This window comes from Ammospiza caudacuta, chromosome 3 (assembly GCF_027887145.1).
Source record: "Ammospiza caudacuta isolate bAmmCau1 chromosome 3, bAmmCau1.pri, whole genome shotgun sequence".
NCBI classification, from domain to species: domain Eukaryota; kingdom Metazoa; phylum Chordata; class Aves; order Passeriformes; family Passerellidae; genus Ammospiza; species Ammospiza caudacuta.
The window spans coordinates 50540148-50553088 of record NC_080595.1 but is presented as its reverse complement, the minus strand read 5'-3'; the positions used below and the strand labels follow the sequence as shown (position 1 = coordinate 50553088).

Sequence of the window (12941 nt, the reverse complement as noted above, 5' to 3'; positions counted from 1 at the left end):
GCCAGAAGTCTGCAAGCTCTGCAGATCCAGGTCAGTTGGAATGTGGTGTCATACTATTGACAGGGTGTTTGGAGCCAAGGGGTTTTGAGATGAGCTGCTGTGTCCTTACGCTGCAGGATAGTCCCCTTTGGCCCAGAGTCAGCTATTATAGAGGTTCCTGAAGCTACTCAACTTGTCATTCATACACATTTTATTGCTGCTGTTGGCAGTGGGTTACTGGTGAGCTCCCTGAACATCTACAGCTTTTTGGGGGCAGTTTGTTCAAGGAAGATTTTGATCTGAACTGGTATAGGTACTACATTCATAACATGTTCAGGAGCAGGTGGAAAAGCCAGCAGAGCTATTGGGCATCATCAGAAAGATACTGAGGACATGAGAAATGGTGTCATTCCTGAGTGGAGCCCTGGTAAGCCCTCCCCCTGAGAACCAAGGGCTACAGTCCCTGTATTTCAGGGAGCATATGTTAGTGTTAGAGAAGGTACTGAGAGGATGTTATTTTATTTTTAATCATGGCAACAGCTCTTGCCTTCCAAGGAGGCATTTAGATGACAGACTTACCAGTTTGGAGAGGTGAAGATTGTAGGAGGATTTATGAGTGAAGCTTGAAAATTAATGCAGGTGGTGAGTGCAGAACCATTACAAAATCCTGCAGCTTGGAACTGTGTACCACTCATTCAGGACCTGTAGGACAAGAGGTTTGAAAAAAGTCTAAGGAAGATCTTTTAGTTGATTTTGAATTGTTATTTCAAAATGCACAGAGTACTAAACTTCTGGAATTCTTTGCCATAATGTATTGGAGAAGGAGATAATTTCAGTAGGTTAAGAAAAGGAATTTGATTAATACATCATCAGCAGGTCTATGGAGAGAATAGGCAGGGCACTGCTCTCAAGTTTCCTCAGTCACACATTTGTACATGTACATACGGAGAGAATGAGAGGAATGTGTTAAAAAAAGGCTTAGGCTTACATGTTCTTCCTGAATATTGCTTTTTGTTGCCACTCTTGCAAACAACCCTGAGCTAAAATGACCCTTTTTTGACTCAGCAGGATATTTATGTTCTTACATTAGTGCACTTGTGATCAGAGAATCTGTGAGAGATTATAGCATCTCGTTAGGTTTCAACTGCTTGTTCAAAATCATTGCTTCATTTTAGGAAGTCCTTGTATCTTTTTGTCAGTCATAAATCAAAAGCAGATTTTAAAGGAGATATAGTCAAGTGAATTAAAGAAAAAAATGTTTAATCATGTTTCTTTGTAGACTGTCACTGTTTTCAGTTACTTTTCTGAGATTTTTTAATGAGGGCTGCCTCTTAAAGAGTTTTTCCTACCTCTTTCTCTGATTGGCATTTTTATTGTCATAAGTTATTTTCTCTTCCTTCAGCTCTTAGAACAGTTGCGCTGGAAATAGTGCATACTCTTCAAAATAGCTACACCTGCTTTTGACTCCAGAGAGGTCATAGAGGATTAATTTTTATGAAAACTTTACACTGCAGCAACATATAAATTAAGTATGCAGAAAGAAAATAAAATACTTAACAGCTTTCTCATATTGTCAGTCTGTGGAAGAAACCTGATACAATCACAGGTGGGGATGTGACAATTAATGCTTGCTACTTGACCTTCCTGTGAATTAACAATGGGTTCTTCATTCATTGGGAAACTGACAAATGGAAGCAAATGTACACATTTGCATAATAAAAAAGGGAATAAATCTCCTAGAGGTAGAGAGCTTTGATTATCTAGGTAAAACTGACATGAAGAATATTAGGACTGGAATCATAATACAGGCAGAATTTAGAGTTACTGTGGAGTTCATTAATATAATTTTAAAATATATCCTGACTAGATGATGCAATGCAATTTTAGTTTTGTGTATTTCATTTCCATATGACATCCTACAATTGCCATGAAACGGGTTTTACAAGACTCATACAAAACATATGATTGCTTCTAAGGTGAAGGAAATGGTTCATAAGGATAGATTTAAAACATTTTTGGACTTTAATTCTGATTTTCATCAAGTACTTTATTTAAGATACACATGTAATTCAGAATTTGTAATGTAATTCTGATTTTGTTATCTTCACGTATATTTCCAGTATAACTTAGTGGGTAGTGATGTAGAGCTTTTAGGGGTCTTGTGAGAACTGTGGACAGGAGAGCACATGAGAAGTGTTGCTCTTAAATGGTTGGGTGTGCCTTGGTGAATAAGTGTAGGAAGAATTGAAAATGCCTTCTCAGCTATCTTAGAGATGTTTTGCTTTCCTCACCTTTAGTTCATCTCCAGTAAAAATGAATTAAACCCTTTTTACAAATGTCAAAGCTTTCAGATGTGAATTTCTGTTGGTAACATCCAGTGCAAAGATTACAGGTCAAATTTCAAGCTGCCAACTCCTAACGGTGGCTTAAGGCAAGCTCAACTGTTGTGATAGGTTTTTCTCTAACAAAACCATATTCCTGAGGAAATTTTTACTGTGATCTGAGAAACTTCATTTTCAATGTGCTTCTTATGTATGAGATTTGCCAGCATATTGCTGAGCTGTGAAAAGGTCAGCTATGCTTTTATAGAATTGACAGAATGACCTGCGGTAAAGGAAGGTGGCTTTGTTTTTAATTAATTCTCTTAAGGAAAAGGGAAAAAAAATCCAGACCAAACTTAAGTAAAATCCATTAGTAGGATCCCTTAATGTGTGCATTAGCATTACTGAACTAGCAAGAATTAAAAATTCACAGTCGAACAAAACCAAACCCTTTTTTTTTATTTGGTCAACAATAAAAGCGTACAACCCAACTAATTTCCCTTGAAAAAGAAATTGTGTAACTGCTCATAGTTTCCAAGGAATACCTGACAAATTAAACCTCTTTAAATGTTTCATGTGTGCACTTTTGCTGTGGGACCCATTAAAGTACATTGTTATTCCGGCCAGGAGTTTAAAAGACATCATGAAATGTGTTAAATAAATTTTATTTCTGGAAATTACTCTTTGTAATGAATTTGGAGGAAGAAAAAATACCAAGTTGTGTTTCCAGGTAGGAATTGCTTCCAGGTAGGAATTACTTCCTGGTATGGTCATTTAAAATAAATTTTCCCTAAGAACAGATTACTTCTTTGAACTGTTCTGGAGTTTGCTATTTTCCTCTGACCTTGCTCATCATTAATTATTTGATAGAAGTCTTTTGGTTTGATATAATTCAGTAATGTGCTTGGGGAAAACTCTTAGTGATGCTTATTCGCAATTCTGGGGGGTTTTTTTCAAATTTGAGATCATGCAATGAAATCAGGTTTATGTCCTTTGTGTTCTTGTTTGGATTCAGAACAGTGTAGAGTACAAATGTGGCAAACAGTTACAAGGAAGTTTCACTGTATAGTAAGTTGAGGATGAGATGGGAAACTAACTGTGATGGGTAAATTTATTCATTCTTTATTTATTTAAGAGATGGATGGCAATGAGTGAAGTATAACATCTGGATTTGATAATACTATTCTTTAAGCAGAGATACTGGTGAAAAACTGTTGAAATGGTTCAAATTGGCCATGGGAAAGCTGGATAATATATTAGAACAATTAAATTATACTAGGAATATTTAATAAACCTGTTTCCATCATGCAGTTCTCACACTTTTTTTAAAATATGCATTTAAAGTGTTAGTGATGTTAGTGTAAGCTTTTAGATTTTGTTCTGTCACTTCTTAATCTCTTTTGCAGAAAGAATATGGGACTCTGGGGTAGAATATTCTTGTTTCTATATTTTTGCCCTTACGAAATTACTCTAAATTTTAATTTTAAGAAAACAAGTTTGTGTTCAGGCTGCCTGATATTTGGCTCCATGTAGGCTTTCAGAAAAAGTCTATTAGGGCTAGATGGGGAGGAAAGAATTTAATTGTTCCTTGCTGTTTAATTTCTAATTTTTTGTATTGTAGTTTCTCAGAGAACCAGACAATTTTGGTTTTGTTTTTCTTGGGTTTTTCTTTTTTCCTGCCTGCAAGGTGTCATTGACAGAGTTAAAAGTGTGCTGTCCTGCATGTAGCTTGGAACCAATTTCTGTAAGGAAAGTTGGCCTTACATGCAGTGGTAACTCTTTAATTTCTCCCCCCTCCATTTGCTAGGCACACATACAGTGTAAATTTCTAGTCTCATGTTTAACAAGAATGTTCAGTTATAAGTAAGGAAGAAAAGGAAGAATAGGTGTAGAAATAGGAATGTAAGAGATTGGAGAGGAAGGTTGCAAGAGAACAATATGGCATTTATTGTCTAATGATTTATTTTTTTTCTAAGCAATAGGAATACAGAAACATACTTCTAATTTTAATGGGAGTGTTAACACAGAAGTAGGTACAAACTGGCAATAAGCTTGCAATCCTTGTTACAGTCAAAGGAATGGAGATCCTGCTTAGAAGGGGTCTTCTGTGGATAGAGATTCATATATTTATAATGTGATTGCCCATCTTGTAGACTGGAGAGGAAATTATATTTTTTAAAGAAAGCTGGAAGAAATGCTAGCAATATTAATATCAGCTATACTTTGTCATTGAAGCAATCCAGTGTAAAGAATCCCTCAATGGAAAGTGAACTAAGGTTAGTCTTTAGTTGAATTATTGGAGTGAAACGTCAGGCTGAAAAAAGGGCCCATAGAAGTTTCGTAATATTTGTTGGCTTGTTGCCTGGATAGGTGTTTGGCTAAGATAACAGAAAAAAATGTAGCTAAATATATGGGGGAAGGTAGAAGGTATGGCTCAAAAAAGCATGGACTGAGGAGGGGTGAAGATCATTTTACTTTTTGGAATTACCCAATGCACAGATACACAGGCTGTGTGTCTTAGTCCTGACGAAGGAGCCTTAGGCAAGTGTAGAGGGATTAGGTGGTTTATTTTGGGGTTTTTGTTGGGTTTTGGGATTTTTTCCGTCACCTTTTTAATTGCTTGTGTGTTTCTGCTGTTGGTTTAGCAACCTCTACCAGGCTTGCATTGCAACTTGCTGCATCTGATTTCCTGTCATTACAGCAGTCTTTTATGCACATTGTCTGTATCCTACACCATAAATGCTACAAGAAAATGGTCTCTTGTTTCTGCATTCACTCTCTTAAGAAATATTTACAGCCTGATTTCTAAAATAAGCTTTTGGATAGATTACAGCATTTTAACCAAGTGAGTAAAGCACAGATCAGATGTGATCAGATTAAAACCACAGAAAAACATGAGGAATTTACTTACTAGATGTAGCTGAACTAACAAGGGAGATATAAAGGCTGCATTTATTTGAGTTTGGAGAAGGTGAAGGGCATGCTGGTCACTGTGGCAGTGTTCTGCATATTTTCAAAAGCTGTTCTCTTGAACACACAAAGGCTGTTTCCCAAATGGGAGCTAACCATAAATGGGACTTCAGTCATAATGAGGGCATCATAACTCCAACTGGAACTATTAACTACAGCAGTTATGTTAAAATCTGCACAATTATCTTTGATATTTTTTGTGACATGGACTGCATGTGAAGTTGCAGTAGGAAAAAATTTGTAATGAACGAGAAGTGCAGATAACATTCTAGTCTGTTTAGATTTTGTCAGGTTTAATTATTTCATAAGATCCATGTTGGCAGAATCTACTCTGAAAAACACTTGCTTTATAAGTATTTTGTGGAAAGTCAATGTGATATACTAAGTTAAGGTTTGTATTGAAGAATTGTCTGTGGTATGTTAAACATGTGCTCTGTCAGAAGAAAGGAGACTTGAAAAATTATGTATTTAGCTAGCACTGGTTCAGCACTCTAACAGCCTAGTATTTGGCATCTGAATTATATTTCACATTAAGTTGTCTTTGAATATTTTCATAAACAAAAGAGGCAGTGTATTTTGTCTCATACTCATGGTTCTGAGTAGTCTTTGGGAGATGACACATTGTTTACTTTGGTTTCAATAGTTTTCACAGAATAAAGCTTCAACAGGAGCTCCATCATGATACAATTGCCAGGCCTTTTAAGTTGTCTGGGGATCATGCCAATACTCTTTGAAAAAGAACACAGCTAATTAATTCTTCCGGTTACTTTGGATTTCTGGCATAAATGAGTACTGGGATCTCTGTCTCTCTTCAACATTATAAAGTCACATTGAAGGGGTTGTTTTGAGGGGTTTTTTATAGCTAGAAGCAGTATGTAAAACTATTAGTAAATGGGCATTACTACAAGAATAACTTTATATTGTACTGCAGTATTTAGAAGTGTTCCTTTGTAATTAAACTCTGATATTAATGATTTTGGGAAGAATTATTTCTCTGAGTCACCAGTGTTGAATTTTCCTTCTTCCAATAATTAATTTCTTGAATAGATTTTTCTGATTACTTCTGTAATGCTGTATTGCCTTGATTTTTATGCCAGAGTCTCTGAATGAAGCAAAAATGCTGCTGCCAGCAGTTTCTTTTGCCTCCTGTTGATACCCTTTTCTTCTACAGTCTTAATTACTGGCAGTCTTGGCTGTTCACTCTTGCATTCATGCCTTTTATTTTCCACTTGCATATGTAACTTTCTGGCAATATTCTGCATGATCCTGAGTTCCATGACTGACAACAGTCAGTCTGTCTGTCCCTTAAGCTTCCATCTGTCAAAGTAACTTTAAGTTCCTTTAAGTTTGCCCCTGGAGATGCATCCTGAGTCCTTTTTGTAGCTTCTTGCAACATCAGGAACTGGGATAAAAACTTCTCATCTGTCTTTACTAGAAAGACCTCAAAAGACCTCATGACCTTTCACTTCAGCCTTCCTTAAGGTTGAGTTTATTAATAATCTTTTGATATCTTTGAGCTCTTTAGTGGGTTTTTCTTCTTGAAGTGATGATTGGAATGAGACCTTCATATTCGTATGATACATTTTTCATATGTTAAATTGTCAGTGAAGCCATATCAGTTGCCTATTGTAATTGAAACTAATTAATTGAAACTAATCTTTCTCTTTGTGTTGGAGTGTATTTCTCTGAGGTAAAATAGTGGGGACAGAGCCTCTTTGCTTCACTTCCTCCCATATTACAGTAAAAATATTTTGCTATGTTGAGACATTTGATGCACACGTGCAAAACTTTATCAGCAAATTTAGTAGTGATACTGCTTGCATCTGCTCGGTGCTAAGCCACCAAAACTTAAAAGTACTGTAGAAAAAATAAAAATAAGCTATCTCCCAAGTTCTGCATGCTACCAACAAATAATTGAACTTTGCAAACACTGAATGATGACCCATGAATCATTTCACACCTCATGAAGATGCAGACAAGTTTTTCTGTAGCACTTTTGAAGTATAAGGTAATTGTTACAATACTTTGCTGCTTTGGAATAATAAATGGGAACTGTGGTCATTGTGTGTTTTATTAAGACTTCAGACATTGAAAAATGAGTTAGAACACAAAATACTTTATTGAAATGAAGCACTGGGGTGACAATGTGGAGCATTTGTTAAAAGTACTGGGGTTTTTATTTATTCTCTGTGTTTTTTTGAATAGACTACATGGATGAATCTCTTTCAACAGAATTTTTGCTGTGACAGCTGTGAAGGTGCTTTTCTGTTGGTACAATTTAAATGAAGAGTAAATACAAAAATTTTGTACTGTCCAGGGAACTTGAGATCGAGGTCATAGAATTTGCCATTCTAGGCTAGAGAAATTGGAAAAAAATTAAGATATCTTAGGAGGATTGAGGGGAATTAAAAATTTAGCAGGAAGTTTAATGAACTGCTCTGTAGAAGAGGGGTGGAAAAGTGGCATTTGATACTGAACTAGGGTAAACCAGTTTTCTTGTTAATAGAATCTTCTGGTTTTGTGGATTTGCTCTGGTCTCGTTGGGTTTGAAGTTTAATTAGAGAAGTATTGCAATACAGTTTTTGATAAACAATATAGTTGTTTAGCTGTTTCATTTGAAGAGTGTTTTCCTTTTTTCTTTAAAGAAGGAGCAAGATCAGTAGTCTTGTCACTGCTTAAATTAGCCCAGCACTGTAAACTGTTGAAGAAGTAACACACATGTACTTCTAGTGAGATATGGACTAAGTAACTTGTTGAATTGCTCTACTGCTGCCGCAGAGAAAGTGAATAAAATTCATGGAGATGCTTGAATAAGATTTACTAATTTAAGAGGCAAATGTTCATTGGAGCTGACTATGCCAGGGTTTCTATGAACCATATTTATTTATAATACTAGTTTATATGAAGAAGATACCATTCTGTTGCTTAACACACAGGTGCATTCTTTGAAGATTTATTGGTAGAAATTCTTCTTGGTAAATGCCTGTAGGTATCATATGGTCTGGACAGATCATTTGTATGAATGTGTTGATTGGTGATTGTGAAATGGTCTTATTCATAGCTTTCATAATTTCCTTCAAAGCAGGAACAGAATTAGCTGAAGAAGCCTGCAGTGTTATTTCCTTCTAGTAATAATTTCAGAATATTCTGAAGTATGTTGGGTGAAAACCAAGTAGACAATTGCTAGTAATTTCTGAAACTTAGAGACATTGAACTTCTATCCACAATATCCTGACAGTAAACAAAAACAATGATGGTAAAGGTAAAAATGCAGGTACATTCAAAAGTCAAGTGAACACTATTTTCCAGTATTTGGTGTGGACTACTTTGTGTTCAGTTGTGTTTAAAATAACTAAAAATACTGTTTTTAAACCAAATAATTTTAATACTTTGGTAAAGAATGTATTTTTTTTATTCTTAATGTATTTTATAATATCAGTATAAAAACAAAGATAGAAGGAAACTGACTGTCAGATGTGTCTATAAAGGGGCAATTTTCAAGGTTATGAATGTGTGAAGGACAATTACTTAGAAATGTCACATTGGAAAACATCAACATAAAGTACAGACTTTGGCTGCATAATTGAAAAAGGATTTTGTATGTGTGTTTCAGTTTGTGGGGTGTTCTTTTGTTACATCAGAAGTGCCTGCTTTTGGTGTCTCAAGGCTTTCCTTTCTCTTGCAGAAAATGCTGGGACAGAAGAGATGAGTACTCCCTTTACTAAGGCCTAAAACTGCCTGTTGAAAAACAATCCTGACCAGGCAAGATACGAATGGCCCAAGGAAGCCAGCAAATTGATATTCAGGTTTTACATGACCTGCGACAGAAGTTTCCTGAGGTACCTGAAGGTGTTGTGTCCAGATGCATGTTACAGGTCAGTGCTCTGTTCATGGCTGTACAAGTAAGCAATGTTGCTAATTTAAGCTTTCTGTATGGGCGTCTCCTTTGAAAGCAGATGTTTTTCTTTTTCTCTATAAATGAAGCAAATATACTCAACCAGTTCCTTTATATTGCACAGCAAGCAAAGTGTTAAATTGGCCTCTCTTTTTCCATGCAGTGGTGGTCCAGAGTAAATCAGGCTGTAAATCAATATTTGGTGTGTGCATGGAGACTGTTGTCTCACCAATCAGTATGCTCATGACTTTTGGCCATCTCAACAGCCAAAACTAACTGTGGCAAAAGGAGGGATGCAAAGCCAACTTGAGTCCAGCAGGGACAATTTAAGGCAATGCTACTATGAGCAGCATTTTAAAATTTTATTTTAATTTTTATTTGAGTGTTGAAGCAGGTCCAGAAGAAACTTTGCTACCTGGTCTCCATCAGTCTTAAAGGTGGGCCCTTGCCTGCATGCAGATTGGCACCAATACTTTCCCATTCCCAGCTCCCTTGGCCTGCAGAGCCAGCACTGGTGGCCTTAGGTGCCCTCTCCAGCAGGAAGCCTGGAGTGTGGCGTGGGCACAGCCAGGTGTTCCAAGTCGGGCTCTCTCAGGCAGGATGAGGTCCTTGTAGCCTCCCTTCCACAGTGTTAGACCAGAGGCAGGGGTGAGGCACTGGTGTGCATCTGCCCAGGGCTTTGGCTGCCAGATGGGCTTCATTTTTTTGCTGTACGTTTGGAGTTTATGTAATTAATTATTGGATTTTTGTTGGGCTTGATAGTAAAAAATCATTTTTGACCAGTTGTGTAGTTAGTGCTAAAGCTGCATATTCTCAACTTCTACATGCAGCTATCTGTTTTTAATGCTGCTACTATCAGAGCACATACCATATTTTGTTTCAGCTTCTTGTTCTGTATCATGTTAGCTACTTCAGAAGATAAATTAATGTCCCTTCAAAGCCCAACAGGGACACCTAAATGCCTGGAGTTAACTTATGTTGGTAGATTTGACTTATTTAACTGTGTTGCTTAGACGTGTTTGCTTTGCATTTTCCATCAATTCAAAGCATCCATAATAGCTGATTTTCTTTTTTATTCTAAGATACTCAACATTTGATTTACTCTGGTTAATGAGAGAATTATCCAAGTAGTCATACTGATTATCAGTATACACTGATAGGAAAAAAGATGTTATGGCTTCCCAGAAGCTAACTTCTTTGGAGTGTGGCTAGGACAACTGTGGTTATGATTCAACATTCTTTATATCCTAATTTTTTGTCTTGCTATTTATATGTATTTTTATGTATGAAATACATATTTTTCTATACTTACATATGTATATGTACTCACACACATAATGCATTCAAATAAAGTGTTCGTACTGCTGGGAAAAGTGTCTGTGACAATTTAACATTCATATTGCCAAGACTTTATCACGACTCTCCGGTCCTTCTAGAATAAGAAGTTGTAAAAAGTGCATTTCATCAACAAAATTGGCTTTGATTTGCAAGGTGGCAAAATTCTGCTTGGGGCTCATGAAGTTTCAAGCTTTCTCCAGTTCTTTCTTTTTCATTATTTAGCTGAAATGGAAACTGAACCAGAGTATAAATTGCCTGTACTTGTTCTCAGGATTGTACACTGCTATTTTTGTTAGTGCCCTGTAGGACTCTATACTACAAGTACAGTTTTGTTCTTCGAACACGAGAGCTGCTTGTTCAGCAAGGTCTGTAGACTTGATGGAGTGAATGCATCAGTAATCATCTTTTGAATGTAATTCTTGATAAATTTAAAAACTAATGCTTGTCTTTAATAGAGTCAGCGGTCTTCGTAACATTGAATACAGTGGATCTCTTTAAATGAAAAGAGTTTTATAACTGTGAAGAAAAGATACTGTGTATCCCATATGACAGATTTATGGGGATGGGTTTAGATTTTGAGGAAGTGTTCTAAGTCAGCTTTCATAAGAGAATCTTTCAAAAACAGTCTAAAGTAATTAATGTTCTGTGTGTGCAGTATTGTTAAACTAATTTGTCACACTGGAAAGCTGCCTTTTTTGTGAACTAAGACTCACCAAGAAAATCCTGTCATGTTGGTGTTTTTTTGAAATTTCATGAGCTCTGGTTTCTCTGAGTCACCTTCTAGCTTTGCTACTCTCTGGCTTGGGGTCTTGTTTGTTTGTTGTGTTTTGATTTGTTTGGGGTTGTTATAAAAGCTGCCTAACGTGACCTCTTCAAACCAACAAATTTTGTATTTGGACTGATGGGAAAGATTGAAAAGCAGAATTTGAGAGTTCTGGTGCGCATGTTTCAATGCTGCTGGAACAGTATCTGAATCCTGAGTTCTGTCACCTTGTAGCTGAACATAGTGGAAGGAATTTCCAAGAAAGGCAATAAGTGTATTTCAGATCAAAGACAAGTACTTGAGGACATTTGGTATACAAAGTGCCTTGTCCCCACAGTACCTTATGTGCAGCCATCGTATGTCAGGGTGAAATTCTTTTTAAGCTAGGAGTCATACCCCAAGTGAGAATCTGAAAGAATATAAGCAATTATGCAGTTTATAATATTATTGATGAGGCTTTTATTACAAGGAAAATTTCTTTGGATAACTGTGAATTGTGGAGAAAAAATGTACAGATACTTCAGTCATCCTTCATGAATTCCTTGTAAACAAACACAGCTTGTTTCTAAAGGAAGATTTATAGCATTATATGTTTATAATGAAAAAATTAGGGATAAAGAGAATATGCAAATACCTCAAGGTAAATAGCCCTTTATTGAAATACCTAAACGATATATAGCATGCTAACAGCAGAGGACCACCAAAGAGCTAATAGGAAGAAACCTAAACCAGCTTAATCTAGGTAGTAAAAGGTCTTGGGCTGACAGCACTAAATATTCCTAAGAAGTTTTGTATCCCTCTGTTCTTCCCAACAAGCCTCCTGCATTCAGATCTCCCATTCTTCTCATTTAAAGGAGTCACTGCAGTGCCCACAGTCAGTGGACATTGTTCCTTGTTATTCTGTTTTTTGTGTCCGGAGCATTCTGTACCTGCTCCTCAAGTCTACGTCCTCTCCTTGCTTCCTCATTTCCCTCCAACATTCTTATTCTTTCTTTTTTTTTTCTTTCTCTTTCAGGGTGCCAACATTTTAAACTCAAATGGGACATGGGCAGAGATAAGATGAGGGGTATTGTTTTGCTGGAATATGCTCAGTTCTGCCATCAACCGGTTCTCTGATCTGTAAAGAGCTAGAAGCGGTTGAAACTCTGCCTCTGCCAGCCAGAAGATGCCAGGGGTTCCATGTGCCCCCGTTTCCCCTTTGAGTTCTCCAATTTTCTCATTGACGTCACTGAAATTTTGGAATTGATTGGATGCGGTCTTAAAAAAGAAAAAAAAATTGTCCAAAGAAATGCATTCAAGCTGAATGTAAGGGCCTTGCAAGCTTGGCCTGTTCCTTTTTGGTTTGGTATTTTTGGCCTTTCTGTTAATAATTTTAATTCACTTCATGCAAAATCTGCCTTTGAGATCTTTCTAGCTTGTTTTTCTGTGGCATCCTATCTTTTTCCCTTTTCTGGCTCCCTTTTCTCCTTTGCAACAAATACCAGGCTATTGTTCTTATCTTACCACTGTTCTGTCCGTGTGTTTCCTTTCTTCACTACTAACTTCCTTTGATTACTTCATCCTCTGGTGCTTATTCCAAACTAGAGCCAATATGTGTATCATCAATTTGATCCATTTTCATATCGCTGAATACTTTTTTGCAGCAATATATAGCGCTGGCTCGATAGATAGCCTT

The 12941-nt window shown here is 36.6% G+C and overlaps 1 protein-coding gene across 1 annotated transcript in view; it reads left to right on the top strand.

Moving 5' to 3' along the window:
- Window positions 1–12941, top strand: part of TAB2 (TGF-beta activated kinase 1 (MAP3K7) binding protein 2) — a 60514-nt gene that overhangs the window by 31636 nt on the left and 15937 nt on the right. Inside the window, exon 2 of the mRNA XM_058801308.1 lies at window positions 8956–9145. Within this exon, the coding sequence (XP_058657291.1) occupies window positions 9044–9145 (102 nt within the window). The 5' untranslated portion in view covers window positions 8956–9043. The remainder of the gene's footprint in view (window positions 1–8955; window positions 9146–12941) is intronic.